At 42.2% G+C, this 13,668-nt stretch overlaps 1 protein-coding gene across 7 annotated transcripts in view; it reads left to right on the top strand.

Annotated features, from left to right (window-relative positions):
* Positions 1–11,356, top strand: part of GAPVD1 (GTPase activating protein and VPS9 domains 1) — a 67,456-nt gene extending 56,100 nt beyond the window's left edge. For all 7 annotated transcript variants that reach the window (XM_029062198.2, XM_029062203.2, XM_029062201.2 and 4 more), the window contains 9 exons: positions 727–849; positions 1,335–1,464; positions 2,022–2,131; positions 2,933–3,092; positions 3,552–3,739; positions 4,156–4,369; positions 4,749–4,821; positions 5,288–5,485; positions 9,058–11,356. In XM_029062198.2, the coding sequence (XP_028918031.1) occupies positions 727–849; positions 1,335–1,464; positions 2,022–2,131; positions 2,933–3,092; positions 3,552–3,739; positions 4,156–4,369; positions 4,749–4,821; positions 5,288–5,485; positions 9,058–9,198 (1,337 nt within the window). In that variant the 3' untranslated portion in view covers positions 9,199–11,356. The remainder of the gene's footprint in view (positions 1–726; positions 850–1,334; positions 1,465–2,021; positions 2,132–2,932; positions 3,093–3,551; positions 3,740–4,155; positions 4,370–4,748; positions 4,822–5,287; positions 5,486–9,057) is intronic.
* Positions 11,357–13,668: the final 2,312 nt, after the last annotated feature.

Below are 13,668 nucleotides of genomic sequence, written 5' to 3' on the forward strand. Positions count from 1 at the left end.
TTTGCAGGATGGTAGCTTGGATAAATAGCATGGCCTCTAGACTGTGAAAAGGTGTTTTCTTTTGTGCATAAAAGGTGTGATCAGAGCATGCCCTAAGCATCTCTAGATAACATAGGCCTGCCTCAGGGGTCATAGCATGCACAGTTATGCCCTTCTGTAACAGCTGCATGGTTTCATTTGGCTGGAATACCAAGTGTTAGTACAGTGCTCTGCCCACAGTAAGCGCTCAATAAATACTATTGGTTGATTTAGTTGCTGCTTTTCAGAAATAATGTGGAAATGCTACATTTTGAAGGCAGGATGGAGGAAGAATTTGTTTCTAGTGTCTGAACGCTTTACCTTTTTTCCCCCTTTAGCTGGAGATGTCTATGAATAAATGAAGTCTACGAGTAGAACTGCATTTTGTTGAAAAATTACTTGGGGTTAGACTGCTCAGAAACATGCTTCACCCACTAAAGTCTGCGTAGGACTCGGACACTAGTTTTGTAATGTTAGTGATGATGAGAAAATGGAGCCGTTCATCCCCAGACTCCATAGCAAGATTCTGATGAAGTGGGGATGAGGAGATAATTGCATGGTGCCTCTTAACATTGAAATCTCTGCTCTTTTTAAGATTGATCTCTAATTGGCCCATAGGATTATCATGTTCCCAGTATCAAACTAACATTTCCGCCGATGTATATTGAAGGAAGCTAATTCCTGTGAATGGTCTCCTTTTCTTCCCAGATGATCCTAACCCACGGCTCAGTGCACAGGCTCAAATGGCTGAGGATATTCTGGACAAGTATAGGAATGCCATAAAGCGAACTAGTCCTAGTGAAGGAGCAGGGGTAAACTATGAAAGTGCAGGTAAGACCTATGAGAGGTTTGACGATGTGACTGCTGCATGGAAAGAGCTGAGAAATGAAGACCACCTTTGCAGCAGGACTGAATGAAGATGAGAGAGAAAACACTGGGGATGAATGCCTGCATTTTAAGAAGAATGATAGTGTTACCATCGGGTTGAGAATACTCTCCAATAGTTAACAGGAATGAGTTGGCCCAGAAATCGGGAAAAAAACGACACACCCAAAAAAACTCATAGAATATGTAGTCGCATTGCTTTAAAATCAAAGTAACTGCGTTTCTTCCAGGTGTTGTAAGTTATATGTTGAACACTTTTGAATTATTTTGAATGAAAATGTAAGCTTAAGTTCTATTTTCACATCAGTTTTGTCCAAAGAGCCTGAGATTTTTAGTACAAAGTACAGTTTCCTTTTGTCAACCCAGAAATATCTTCTTGTGCCAAACTGACTCAAAAATTTCAAAGCTTGTGGCAATGGGCTCTGTTTCAGAGGCCATCTGTGATGGTGAAAGTGTGCATGACTCTCCGCGGGATGAAGCTCTGCAGAACATCTCAGCTGATGATCTCCCAGATTCAGCGAGTCAGGTGGCACAGCCGCAGGATTCCGCCTTCTCTTATAGGTATGTCAAGGCCAGAGCTGCATTTACTTTAAAAGTCAAGAAATAATAATAATAATGAGGCATTCGTTGAGCGCTTACTATGTGCAGAGCACTATTCTAAACACTGCGGGCATTCCAAGGTAATCAGGTTGTCCTAAGTGGGACTCACAGTCTTAATCCCCATTTGACAGATGAGGTAACTAAGGCACAGAGAAGTTAAGTGACTTACCCAGAGTCACACAGCTGACAAGTGGCGGAGCCAGCATTAGAACCGATGACCTCTGACTCCCAAGCCTGTGCTTTTTCCACTGAGCCACGCTGCTTCTCTGCTAGGCTGCTTCTTGGCCGTTTGGGCCAAGAAATGTTGGCTCAAGGTGCCAAAGTTATAAAGAGAAAAAAGAACGTAGAAATTTCTATAGCTCTTGGGTAATTGCTCCAAAAAGGAAGCATTTCAGGTGAAGGGGAAGTTTAACTCCATGTTTGGATCCTACGTGGATGAACTCCAATAGCTATTTGTAAAAAAAATGAATCTTTGAAATGGGACACTAATCTAAAATTTGTTTCTACCCCCCTTTCAGGGATGCCAAGAAGAAACTGAGGCTTGCTCTTTGTTCAGCAGATTCTATTGCATTTCCACTGCTAACCCATTCAACAAGGAATGGTCTACCAGACCACACAGATCCTGAAGGTAAACAGCACCCTGTCATGGATTTAATGGTGTGTTTTTTCTCGGTCAGTAATCAATCAGGCGTGGCTCAGTGGAAAGAGCCCGGGCTTGGGAGTCAGAGGACTCAGTGGAAAGAGCCCGGGCTTGGGAGTCAGGGGACCTGGGTTCGAATCCTGGCTCTGCCACTTGTCAGCTCTGTGACTGTGGGCAAGTCACTTAACTTTTCTGTGCCTCAGTTCCCTTTTCTGTAAAATGGGGATTAACTGTGAGCCTCACGTGGGACAACTTGATGACCCTGTATCTACCTCAGCGCTTAGAACAGTGCTCTGCACATAGTAAGCGCTTAACAAATACCAACATTATTATTATTACTTACTGAGCGCTTACTGTGAGAAGAGCACTTTACTGAGCCCTTGGAAGAATATAACAGAGTTGGTAGATGTGTTCCCTGCCCACAACAGCTTACAGTCAGAGGGGGAGAAAGACAATATAACTATAAATAAATTACAGCTATATACATAATGATTTAATGTCACCCCAGCCCTCATCCAGAACATTCTGCAGAACTGTGCCTGTCATTGGGCAGGGACTGTCTCTATCTGTTGCCCAACTGTACATTCCAAGTGCTTAGTCCAGTGCTCTGCACATAGTAAGCACTCAATAAATACTATTGAATGAATGAACTGTCTGTAGTATGCCAGAGCAAATCCATTACATCTGATAGATGCAAGTTGCATTGATATCGAACATGCCTTGATTGTCCGGGTCACAGAATATCTTTACGGGGATATTTACTTATCGGCGGTTTTTCTTTTTGGTTAGACAACGAGATTGTGTGCTTCCTCAAAGTTCAGATAGCTGAAGCAATTAACCTACAAGATAAGAACTTGATGGCTCAGCTTCAAGAAACAATGCGTTGTGTGGGACGCTTTGATAACAGGACCTGTCGAAAACTGCTGGCTTCTATTGCTGAGGACTACAGGTAATTTCTTCCCCTGTAAAGTCTGCAACACTTCAGAGTCCGGTCTTTTCTCACTGTCCTTCATTTCAGAAGTAAACCAATGATTGGTTTGCAGTTATTGGCCATGTTCATTTGGGAACAAGCAGTAAGTGTTCATGGGTTACCCCTGCAATTTGGGTCTAAGAATGCAAATACTGCCAACTTTACCCCTGGAAAAACACAACTCGCCCTACCCTGTGGTAATAAGGTCACTGGTGAATTTGTTTGGCAAAGGCCCGGCAGAGGAGAAAATGGCAGTATTTGGCTGGGGAAATGGGAGCTGGAGAAAGCCTGATCTTAAAAGTCTTTTAAGAATATTATGTTAATTCAGCAGTTATTATTTTTCCACCAGAATTATCTAAGGATAGCTGATATAATAGTGCCCTTCACCCTACCCCAGCTCTTCCAAATCTCTTCTAAATCAGACTTTTCACCTTCCAGGAAAAGGGCTCCGTATATCGCTTACTTAACTCGATGTCGCCAAGGGCTTCAGACGACGCAGGCTCACCTGGAAAGATTGCTGCAGAGGGTTTTGCGAGATAAAGAGGTGGCCAACAGATACTTCACCACAGTTTGTGTGAGGTTGTTGCTGGAAAGCAAAGAAAAGAAGATTAGGGAATTCATTCAAGGTATTAATCTTTTGGAATTAACTCCATAGTGCCAGTGGTATAGATGAGTGGAGCGGGAGAGGTGGGTTTTTGGAGCGAGAGAGCCTGAGGACAACTCATTAAAAGTTTATTTTATGGACTCTCTTGTCCCAAGGTTATTTTTATGCCTTAAAATTGGACCTCACCAAAACACAGAAAAAGATTAGTGTTCAGATAAGCAAAATTTCCTGAGCTCACTAATGAATTTCTTCTTGAATATGTTCTTATTCTCATTTTTCTTCTGCTCTTAATTATTGCAACCCCCGCCTCGCTGTGCTATCTAAAAGCCTTAGAGAGCTATAGTCACGTTCATGCTTCTTCAGCGATGCTATCTTTAGAATTTCGAGGTATGAAAGGATGTCGATAATTTTTTGTGTTTGACTATCTCGTATGTGTAGACTTTCAGAAACTCACAGCGGCGGATGATAAAACTGCCCAAGTGGAAGACTTTCTGCAGTTTTTGTATGGGGCCATGGCCCAGGATGTCATCTGGCAAAATGCCAGTGAAGATCAACTTCAGGATGCCCAACTTGCGATTGAGCGCAGTGTGATGAATCGCATCTTTAAGCTTGCCTTCTACCCTAATCAAGATGGGGATACCCTGCGTGACCAGTGAGTACCAGTGAGCAGATAATCAAGTTTCTCTTCTTAAGTTGGGGAGGGTTATCGAGGAGAGGATGGCAAGAGACGTTCTTACTTCAGATAAATGAAATTTAGTGTGGGCCACACAGTTTGTCTATCTGTCCTCACTTGGAATATTTTTCAGTTTCATGTATCTTCAGAAGACCGAGTCTCATTAAACTCACACTCTGCTTATCAGAGGTTTTAAGAAGTAGTCTGTATTACAGTTATTTCAGTCTGCATTTTGCTGCTCCTGACTGGATAGATGCTACGTCTAAGGTCCGGTTAGAAATTCCAGTTTATTTGGGAATAACTTGTTTGTTATTTGTTTCGGTGCTCCTTTTAACATATTCTGATTTTGGGTTCACAGAGTCCTTCACGAACACATCCAGAGGTTGTCTAAAGTGGTTTCAGCCAATCACAGAGCACTTCAGATACCTGAGGTAACCATCCCTAGACTAAAATCTCCATTAGTCTGGTCTCTAATTAGCCTCTCTTAAAGGAAGGACACGTACTCTACGTGAGACGTTTGCATCAGTGAATCAATTTTGTAATTCCTAGATTTGCCCTGATCACTAAGGGCCTTGTGCAGCTGTTTTCAGTGCTTGGGTCCCTCTGCCAAAAACGGAAGAATTCTACCCTGATTACTCTCGAGGAGTGCCCATAGGGCTTTACTCTCTAGGCTCACCCCTACCTGCTGAATTTTATCTATATACAGTCTGTATCATCATAGAGCATCTCTGATACCTGTCACCTTGTCTGCTCCCCTCTGCCCACCCACGCAAATACGCTTTTTGTTTCCAAATTCTTGTGGAGGGTTGCACTGAAGCCTTTTTGTGCTTTGGCGTCTTCTATCGATTTCTATCAGTAGTGGTTACTGACGCTGGACTTTCCATCTTCCCCATTTAGGTTTATCTACGTGAGGCACCGTGGCCGTCGGCACAGTCTGAAATCCGTACAATAAGTGCGTACAAAACCCCTAGAGATAAGGTCCAGTGCATCTTGAGAATGTGCTCCACTATTATGAACTTGCTGAGTCTAGCCAATGAAGATTCGGTCCCTGGAGCAGATGATTTTGTTCCTGTCCTAGTGTTTGTTCTGATAAAGGTGCGTCAACTTTTTGAACAATTTAAATTTAACCTAAGTTAAATTTGGGTAAAGTTTTGACTATTTTAAATACAGAATGACCAAAAGTCAGATTGCGGTTTAGTTGGCATGCTGAGCGGCCTGGTCTGAGCTGGCTGCCATGGATCTGTTGATGAATTTTGCTGTTTGTATTCATTGTAGATGAATGTGCTCTTTAAGCACCTCTAGACTGTGAGCTCATTATGGGCAGGGAGTGTGTCCATTTGTTGTTATGGTGTACTCTCCTAAGTGCTTAGTACAGTGCTTTGCACACACTAAGTGCTCAATAAATATGATTGCATGAATGAATGAATGAAATGAATTTTGCTCACCGCCAATTTCCAAATTCCATTTCTGGGCAAGAAAGCATGTTGCATTAAGCTGTTTTGGGGGTTGCAGTTTGGGTGGAATTTTAAATAATAATAATGGTGATTTTTACTAGACACTGTTCACAATCTAGTGGGGGAGTTGGATACTTAAGGCAAATTACAGATAGAGCAGGCAGCAACCTTGCCCCCTCCTATTTCACCTGGATACTCTCCTACTACAACCCAGCCAGCACACTTGGTTCCCCTAATGCTGACCTTCTCACTTTACCTCAGTCTCGTCTATCTCGCCACCGACCTCTCGCCCACATCCTGCCTCTGGCTTGGAACGCCCTCCTTCCTCATATCAGATAGATAATTGCTCTCCCCGACTTCAGAGCCTCATTGAAGGTATATCTCCTCCAGGAAGCCTTCCCTAAGCCCCCCCCCTCTTCTCCCCCTCCTTTCTGCGTCACCCTGATGACTTATTCCCTTCATTCATCCTCCTCCCAACCCCACAGCACACGCACACACACACATATATATATCTATCTATCTGTAGTTTATATATGTTAATGTCTGTCTTCCCCTCTAGACCTTGAGAGCATCGTGGGCAGGGAATGTGTCTTTTGTTGTATTGTACTCTCCCAAGCGCTTAGTACAGTGCTTTGCACACAAAAGCAGTAAATATGACTGAAAGTATATGTCAAAATGCTTAAGGGGTACATGTGCACTGGCGATACTTTGTGAATTTAGGAAATGCAGGCTTAAGGAAGTCTTCATGGCGATGGTAGAGTTTTAGCAGGGCTTTGAAAGTGGGGAAAGTGGCGTTGGATATGAAGGCAGAGGGACTCCCAGGCATGAGAGAGGATGTGGGCAAGAGTCTGGCGGTGAGAAGGAAGAGATCAACATACAGTAAGTAGGTTTGCATTAGAGGAGCGAAGTGCATGGGTTACATTCTACTGGGAAATCAGTGAGTTTAGGTAGGATGGGGATTGCTGGTTGCCCTGAAGCTGGTGGTCAGGAGGGGTTTTTTTTGTATTGTTTTTTGTAATGTGGAGGTGGATGGGTAATGATCGAGGTTTGTGAGGAGTGGAGAAATGTGGCCTGAATGGGTTTCTTTTAGAAAAATGATTGGGCAGCAGAATGAAGTGTAGACTGGAGAGGGGAGAGACAGGAAGAGGGATTCAGGGAGGAGGCTGATGAAGTAGTCAAGGTAGGATATTAATCAGTGCTTAGATCAGCATGGTAGCTGTTTGGATGGAGAGGTAAAAGCAGATTCTAGGGATGTTGTGAAGATAGAAATGACAGGATTTGGTGACAGACTGAATATGTGGGTTGAAACTGTAAGCATGTCATGGACAGGGAACGAGTCTGCCAATTCTGTTGCACTCTACCAAGCACTTAATACAGTGCTCTGCACATAGTATGCACTCAAATGCCATTGATTGACTGATCCAGTAAGAGAGCTGCATCGGAGAGAATGCCAAGGTTATGGGCTTGTGAGAGGAAAGAGGGTGGTATTGTCTACAGTCATGGGAGGACAGGATGTGGGTGGGAAGATGAGTTCTGTTTTGGACATGTCAAGTGTGAGATGCCAGTGGGACATGTAGGTAACAGTATCCGGAAGGCAAAATATCTCTCTCATTCAACCAATGTGTTCAATCTGTCACCAAGTCTTGTTGGTTCTACCTTCATAACATTGCTAAAATCCACCCTTTCTCCACCATCCAGACTGCTACAATGTTGATCCAACCCTTTATCATATATCGTACCTCTGCACCAGCTTCCTCAGTGCCTCTTGTTATTCCCCTTTCCAGTCCATTTCACTCTGCTGGCTGGATCAGTTTTTTTTTTTTAAAAAAAAAGTTCAGTCCACATCTTTCACTTCTCCAGAACATCCAGTGATTGCCTACCCTCCTCTGCAGTAAACAGAAATTCCCTACCATCAGGTTTAAAGCAGTCAGTCGACTCACTCCCCTTCCTATCGTGTCGCGCTGATTTTCCACTGTTATCCAGCGAGCACGCTACACTCTTCTAATGGCAGCCTACTCACTGCACCTCCGTTTTGTCCGTCTCACTGCCGAACCCCTGCCCAGGTCCTCCCTCTGGCTTGGAACTCCTTCCCTCTTCATCAGCGTCACCTTCCCCACCTTCAAAGTTTTAATAAAATTACATCTCTTCCAAGAGGCCTTCCCCAACTAAACCCTCCTTACCCCCACACTCCCCCGTCGGCACTGCCTCTGCAGTTGTATCTGTGCCCAGTAAGCACTCGATGGTCACCCCACCCTCAGCCCCGTAGCACTTAGGTGTAGTTTGAGAGTTTATTTTAATGTCTCTCTTCCCCTCTAGACTGTAAGTTCCTTGTGGGTGGGGTGCGTTTTATCAAGTCTTTTGTTTTGCACTCTCCCAAGTGCTCTGCACACAGTAAATACCATCGATTGAGGAAATATGAGATTGCAGAGAAGGAGAGAGTTTGGGACTGGAGAGGTAGATTGAGGAATCATCTGCACAGAGTTGGCAGCCGAAGCTGTGGGAGTAAATCAGTTCTCCAAGAGAGTGAGTGTAGGTGGAGGATAGAAGGGGACCCAGAACTAAGCTTTGATAGACTCCCACAGTTAGGGGGTGGGTGGCAAATTGGGAGTTGGTGAAAGAGACTGAGAAGGGACAGTCAGAGAGATAGGAGAACCGGGAAAGGATGGTGTCATTGAAGCCAAGGTTAGATTCTGTTATAGTGACCTCTCCCAAGTGCTTAGTTCCAATGCTATGCGCATTGGAACATTGGAACAACATGCACAGTGAGCACTCGATAAATACCACTGATTAATGTTTCCAGGAGAAGGGGGTGAACTGCAGTGTCGAAGGCAGCTGAGAGGTAGAGGGCGATTAGTACGGAGTAGAGGCGTTTGGATTTGGCAAAAAGCAGGTCATTGGTGACCTTTAGAGAGTTCTCTCTTCTATTGCTGCCACCTTCCGCCCAATCTTAGACCTCTCTCCCCAATCCCATATAATAATAATTTAATTGCAAGAAAATAATAAAGGTAGCTGTAATTAGCAATTCAATTTTCTTTTGTTCTGTTTAATAATGATATATTAGGTTGCAGCATTTTCAAAACACAACCCATATGCATGACCCATCCACAGAAGTGAATTTGACATGCATGAACTAATTTAGAAATGTGATCAACTGAATTTGACTGTACATAATTTGAAAGTAACTGAATCTGTTTTTTAAACTTTTTCCACCAGGCTAATCCACCCTGTTTGCTGTCCACTGTTCAGTACATCAGTAGCTTTTATGCTAATTGCCTGTCCGGAGAAGAATCATATTGGTGGATGCAGTTCACAGCAGCAGTTGAATTTATTAAAACCATCGACGATCGAAAGTGACCTAGACTGGAATATATCGAAGCAGACTATTAGCAGATGGCATCTCTAAGAATGTATACCAGCTATTTTGGAAGCTGAATCTTTTCCTTGTATGATATTGTACAGCGTTCTGACATTTTGAAACAGGTCTTTACTAAACAGATTAGTAGGTTAACTATAGCAGATTTGCCTTTCTTTCTGGGTCTATCTCCCCCTCCCCTTTTCCTGGGGCGAATCTTTTGTTCTTTCCCCTCACCCCCCCCCCCCATAGAGATTAGCACTGCAATATGGAACCACATTCTTCAGGAGTTTTGGAATCTAAAAACCATTCAGGAAAATTATAGGTCTTCTTTCAGGAATAGTCATCCTCTTTTAAAAAAGAACAGGAAACTTCCTAATGCATAGCAAACATAATGGTCAGAAAACACCAGTTCTCCTGAAGGGCATTACCTCTGCAAACATTTTCCCTAAATTTAAACATTGAGAAAGAATGTAAATGTAAAATACATAATTATGTTGGTTGACCCTCCAACTAATGAACAAGTAGGGTGCTGTAATGCTCCATTCAGTGATTTCTATTGAATGTAATTTGACCTTAAAAAAAAGTAAGTAAATATTTATTGAAAAATAAGAGTTATAGACCTCTCTGGAAGTAGGGTTTGAAGTGCAGTGCTACATTTGATATAATGTGTACATTTTTTTTTCTTGGGTAAGGTCATTTAGTGCTTTCTCACTACAGATTTTTGGACCTGCACAGTTAGGAGCTGGATGTCAGTAGACAAGCACTAAATATAAAAAGAACTAATACATATCTTTTACCTTCTTGTAATATTATATTGTGTATACTGTACAAATCCCAAACAGAGCTCCTTATAAACCTTAAATTGTAATATATGTTTTGATGATTATTCACATTGAATGCACATGCCAGGGGATTCAGTGAATGGCGTTTTTTTACAAAGTGTTCTTTTTATTGTCTGCTCTAGCTGTGCAGTTTTACTAGTCATATAAAAATATTTTAAAAGACCACACACTTCTTATAAAATATATATTTTGGCACCACTTCAGGGTATTTTGGCAGATTTTCTGTTACTCTCTTCTCCTCTCCTCTCTTGAAACTGTCAGGATAAATACATTTAAATAGTTTTCTTTGTATGTAGATAACTAATTAGACAGGTGGACCTTGATGCCTGGGAAAGTGACTTGGCATTGGCAGGCATCAAGCGACACTCTTGTATATAAGCTGTCACTGGCTGGTTTCACTTTGTATATTTTCCTACACTTTTGAGTGATGGGTTTCTTTTGTAACCAAGAAGCTAGTTGGCCCCTTGACGCTGGCAAATACCTGCACCGTGTATCCTGTTGCTGGCAATTGGGTGAGCCAAAACAGCCAGCCTTGCTTAGGCAAGGAAAGATGCATCCTTTCTCGATGTTGAGGAGCACCTTTGTATTTTGGATTATTAAGGGAAACTGGATTTTCTTTCATTTCTCCCTCTTTCCTCCGTTTACTTGAAAATACCAAAATATCAAGTTATGTAGAAGCAGTGTGGAGTAGTAGTAAAAAAACAAAAAGGGAATGAATAAAACTGGTACTCCTGAGTCTCTTAACTCTTTAATTCAATACCTTTGTACAGTATTACATACTTGATGGGATGGGATTGTTTAACTTGCCTGGGTAATACAGTTCAGTGAGAATCTTTTTTTTTTCTCTTCTGCAAAATATTTAATATTTCATATACGCAAATTAGTACTATATTTCCAGTGTGACAATTATGTGAATTGAGAAGTGGAGATCATGTGGAGAAGGTCTTGGAGGTTTCTTTTTTTGTTTGTTTTATGTCTTTAAAAACTTGATTCTGGGGGTAACAGAACTTGATTCTGATAGCAGTAGTTTACCTTCCTGTAAGTGTTCACTGTGCTAATGCTTGAGCCAGGAACAAGAGTAGTGTAGTCAGAGCACAACTAATGCAGTTCCAAGTTCTTTGTCGGGCCAGAGATGACCGCTGAGCTCTTCTTCTTCCTGATCGACGGCCTTTGGCCAAAAAAAAAGCTCTGCCATTCAGGAGACAGTTAAAATGATCATTCTAGGAACTCTGTCAAAAACAAATATCTCACTCTTACCTATCACCCTGTTTTGTTCTGTGTTTGGATTTGAAATGTTGATATCAGTCAAAAATTCTCACAGTGGTGATGGTGTGTTTTTTCTTAGATGAAGGGAAACATTTGAACTTTAAAGTTGTCTTAAATATCACACCACAGAGTTACGGTTTGGGAGCAGCTATTCATTTTGCTTGGGACTCGCCTAATGCATTTTCACATATCTTATCCATTTACTGCTTCTGAAAGTTGAGTTGAAAAATATAATTCAAAAAGATTTCAGTCTTTCCCTATGGAAAATGATTTAAAATCATTAAATATTTTTATTGACCCCAGAGGATCAAAAACCTCATCCAGAAATGTTGGTCCTTTTCCATTTTTTTCTTTAAAAACATTTTTTAGCCTGCTTAAAAAAATTTGTACAAACATTGTTAAATAGTTATAGTAAAGAAGAAATTAGGCTTTCCAGAGAGTTTAGAAAACGTGTGTGTGCTGTGTGTCTTTTCATGATCTCCTGAAAGCTTTTGTTTCCAGGAAGATCAATTTGTATATTATATTTTCTGGTGCATAAAAGCAAGAACTGAAAACATAGAAAGTCCATCCAGGATCAAACAGCAAAGGAACTGTTTTGCCCGAAAAATCTCTAGCCACACTTAATAGCTTTGGCAGCCATAAACCTTTTTAGCCGATGAAAATGGCCGATGGATTACTTAGTATCTGGGGTTTTTGGTTTCCTTTTCAGAAATGATTTTGGGTGGTGGGGTGGGTAAAGAGGCAGACATACCAGCCTCCCAGACCATTAGCACATTATGTGTTCAAACTCAAGTAGATAGACATTTTCCCTGTTGTGGCCAGGATGGGAGTCAGCAGGTTCCCAGATCCCAAACCAGGATCCTGCTTCGTTCGTTCCTTTTTCCCCAGTGTCTCGTGAGGCTTTCCACCCCTTGTTCTCTACCTCCTCTTTCTCCCTCCTCCCTCTTTTAAGGAAAGATCTGTATTTCCTCTCTCTTTTGTTGTTTTATTCCATTGCGATTATTCTGCAAAACTCTGAATGTAACTGCCATGACTTTGAAAGTAAAACTGAAAAGATGCAAGCGCAATCTTATTTAACTCAAGGAGTCTTTTAGTGGGTAGGATGACAACAGACAAAAAGGAAATGATTTTAAATCATTTTTATGAAAGGAAAAAGTCGAATGCCAAAATACCCGAGAACTACTCGCCAGATGAAGACTGCAAAACGTAATGTAGAGCGTGAGTAGATAATGAATCGGGGCAGTCATCAGCAATAATTTTCTTGCTTCCGAGAGAGCTGCATGAAAACAAAGCAGTTTTTTGCCTTATATTTTTCATCTGGTGGTCCAGTTATTGTGTTTAATGTGCCTGCAGGCCAACACCGTGGCAGGCCTGCCTGGAAGTAGCAGGAAAAAGAAGTTAGATTTAAGGAGAAAATACTCTTTATTTGGGGGTGGGGGGTGGGGGGTGGGGGGTAAGAACAGGCAGCATAGACAAAGTCCAGACTTCTTGAGGATTCATTTCTGCCAAGTAAATATTGTGTGTTGTGTATCTTGTGCTTCACCTATATTGAAAAGCTTTGTACTGCCTCTCCTCTTTGAAACTGGTAAAGCCTTTATATAAATCTAAATTAATGAGCTTGCACAATCTTGTATACAGGAAACCCATCTTGTCTCTAATGTTGTTATTAATGTATTATATCATTCTGTAAAGCTGATTAAAAAGGAGAGCAGTTTAACTCACTGGAATTCATGTCTGCCATCATCGCCTCTACATTGTAGTGTTCTGTGTGTTCAGAAGCATTATTGGAAACCTCTGTGAACCTTTGTTGTGGTTGGTGTAAATGGCTTTCTTCTCTGTGCCCTCAGTCTTTATCGGGGCCTTCGAGTGTTTGGGTGAACCAATCAGTGGTATTTATTGAGCATTTACCATGTGTAGAGCACTGTTCTAAGCGCTTGGGAAAGTATAACTGTGCCTAGACTGCAGAAGGGAGAGGGACCAGGGGAAAGAAGGGCTTAATCGGGGAAGGCCTCTTGGAGGAGAAGAGACCTTAATAAGGCTTTGAAGGTGGGAGAGTGGTGGTCTGGGGTTGATGGAGCAGGGAGGGCCAAAGGGAGGATATGGGCAAGTGGTGGGAGGCAAGAGAGATGAGATGGAGACACAGTGAGTAAGCTGTCGCTAGAGGAGCCAGGTGCTTGGGCTGGGATGTAGTAGGAGATCAGTCAGGTACGGTAGGAGGGGCTACAGATGGGTCAGGCTTAGCTCACATCTGACCCTAGAGACTTAAAGTAATGGTACCTGGCAGGTGCCAGTCGGCATCAACCCTAAATGCAAAGATGGCTGGTACAAGAAACCCTTTTGGTCATGTTGAGAAATGCTTTG

This window comes from Ornithorhynchus anatinus, chromosome 4 (genome assembly GCF_004115215.2).
Source record: "Ornithorhynchus anatinus isolate Pmale09 chromosome 4, mOrnAna1.pri.v4, whole genome shotgun sequence".
Classification (NCBI taxonomy): domain Eukaryota; kingdom Metazoa; phylum Chordata; class Mammalia; order Monotremata; family Ornithorhynchidae; genus Ornithorhynchus; species Ornithorhynchus anatinus.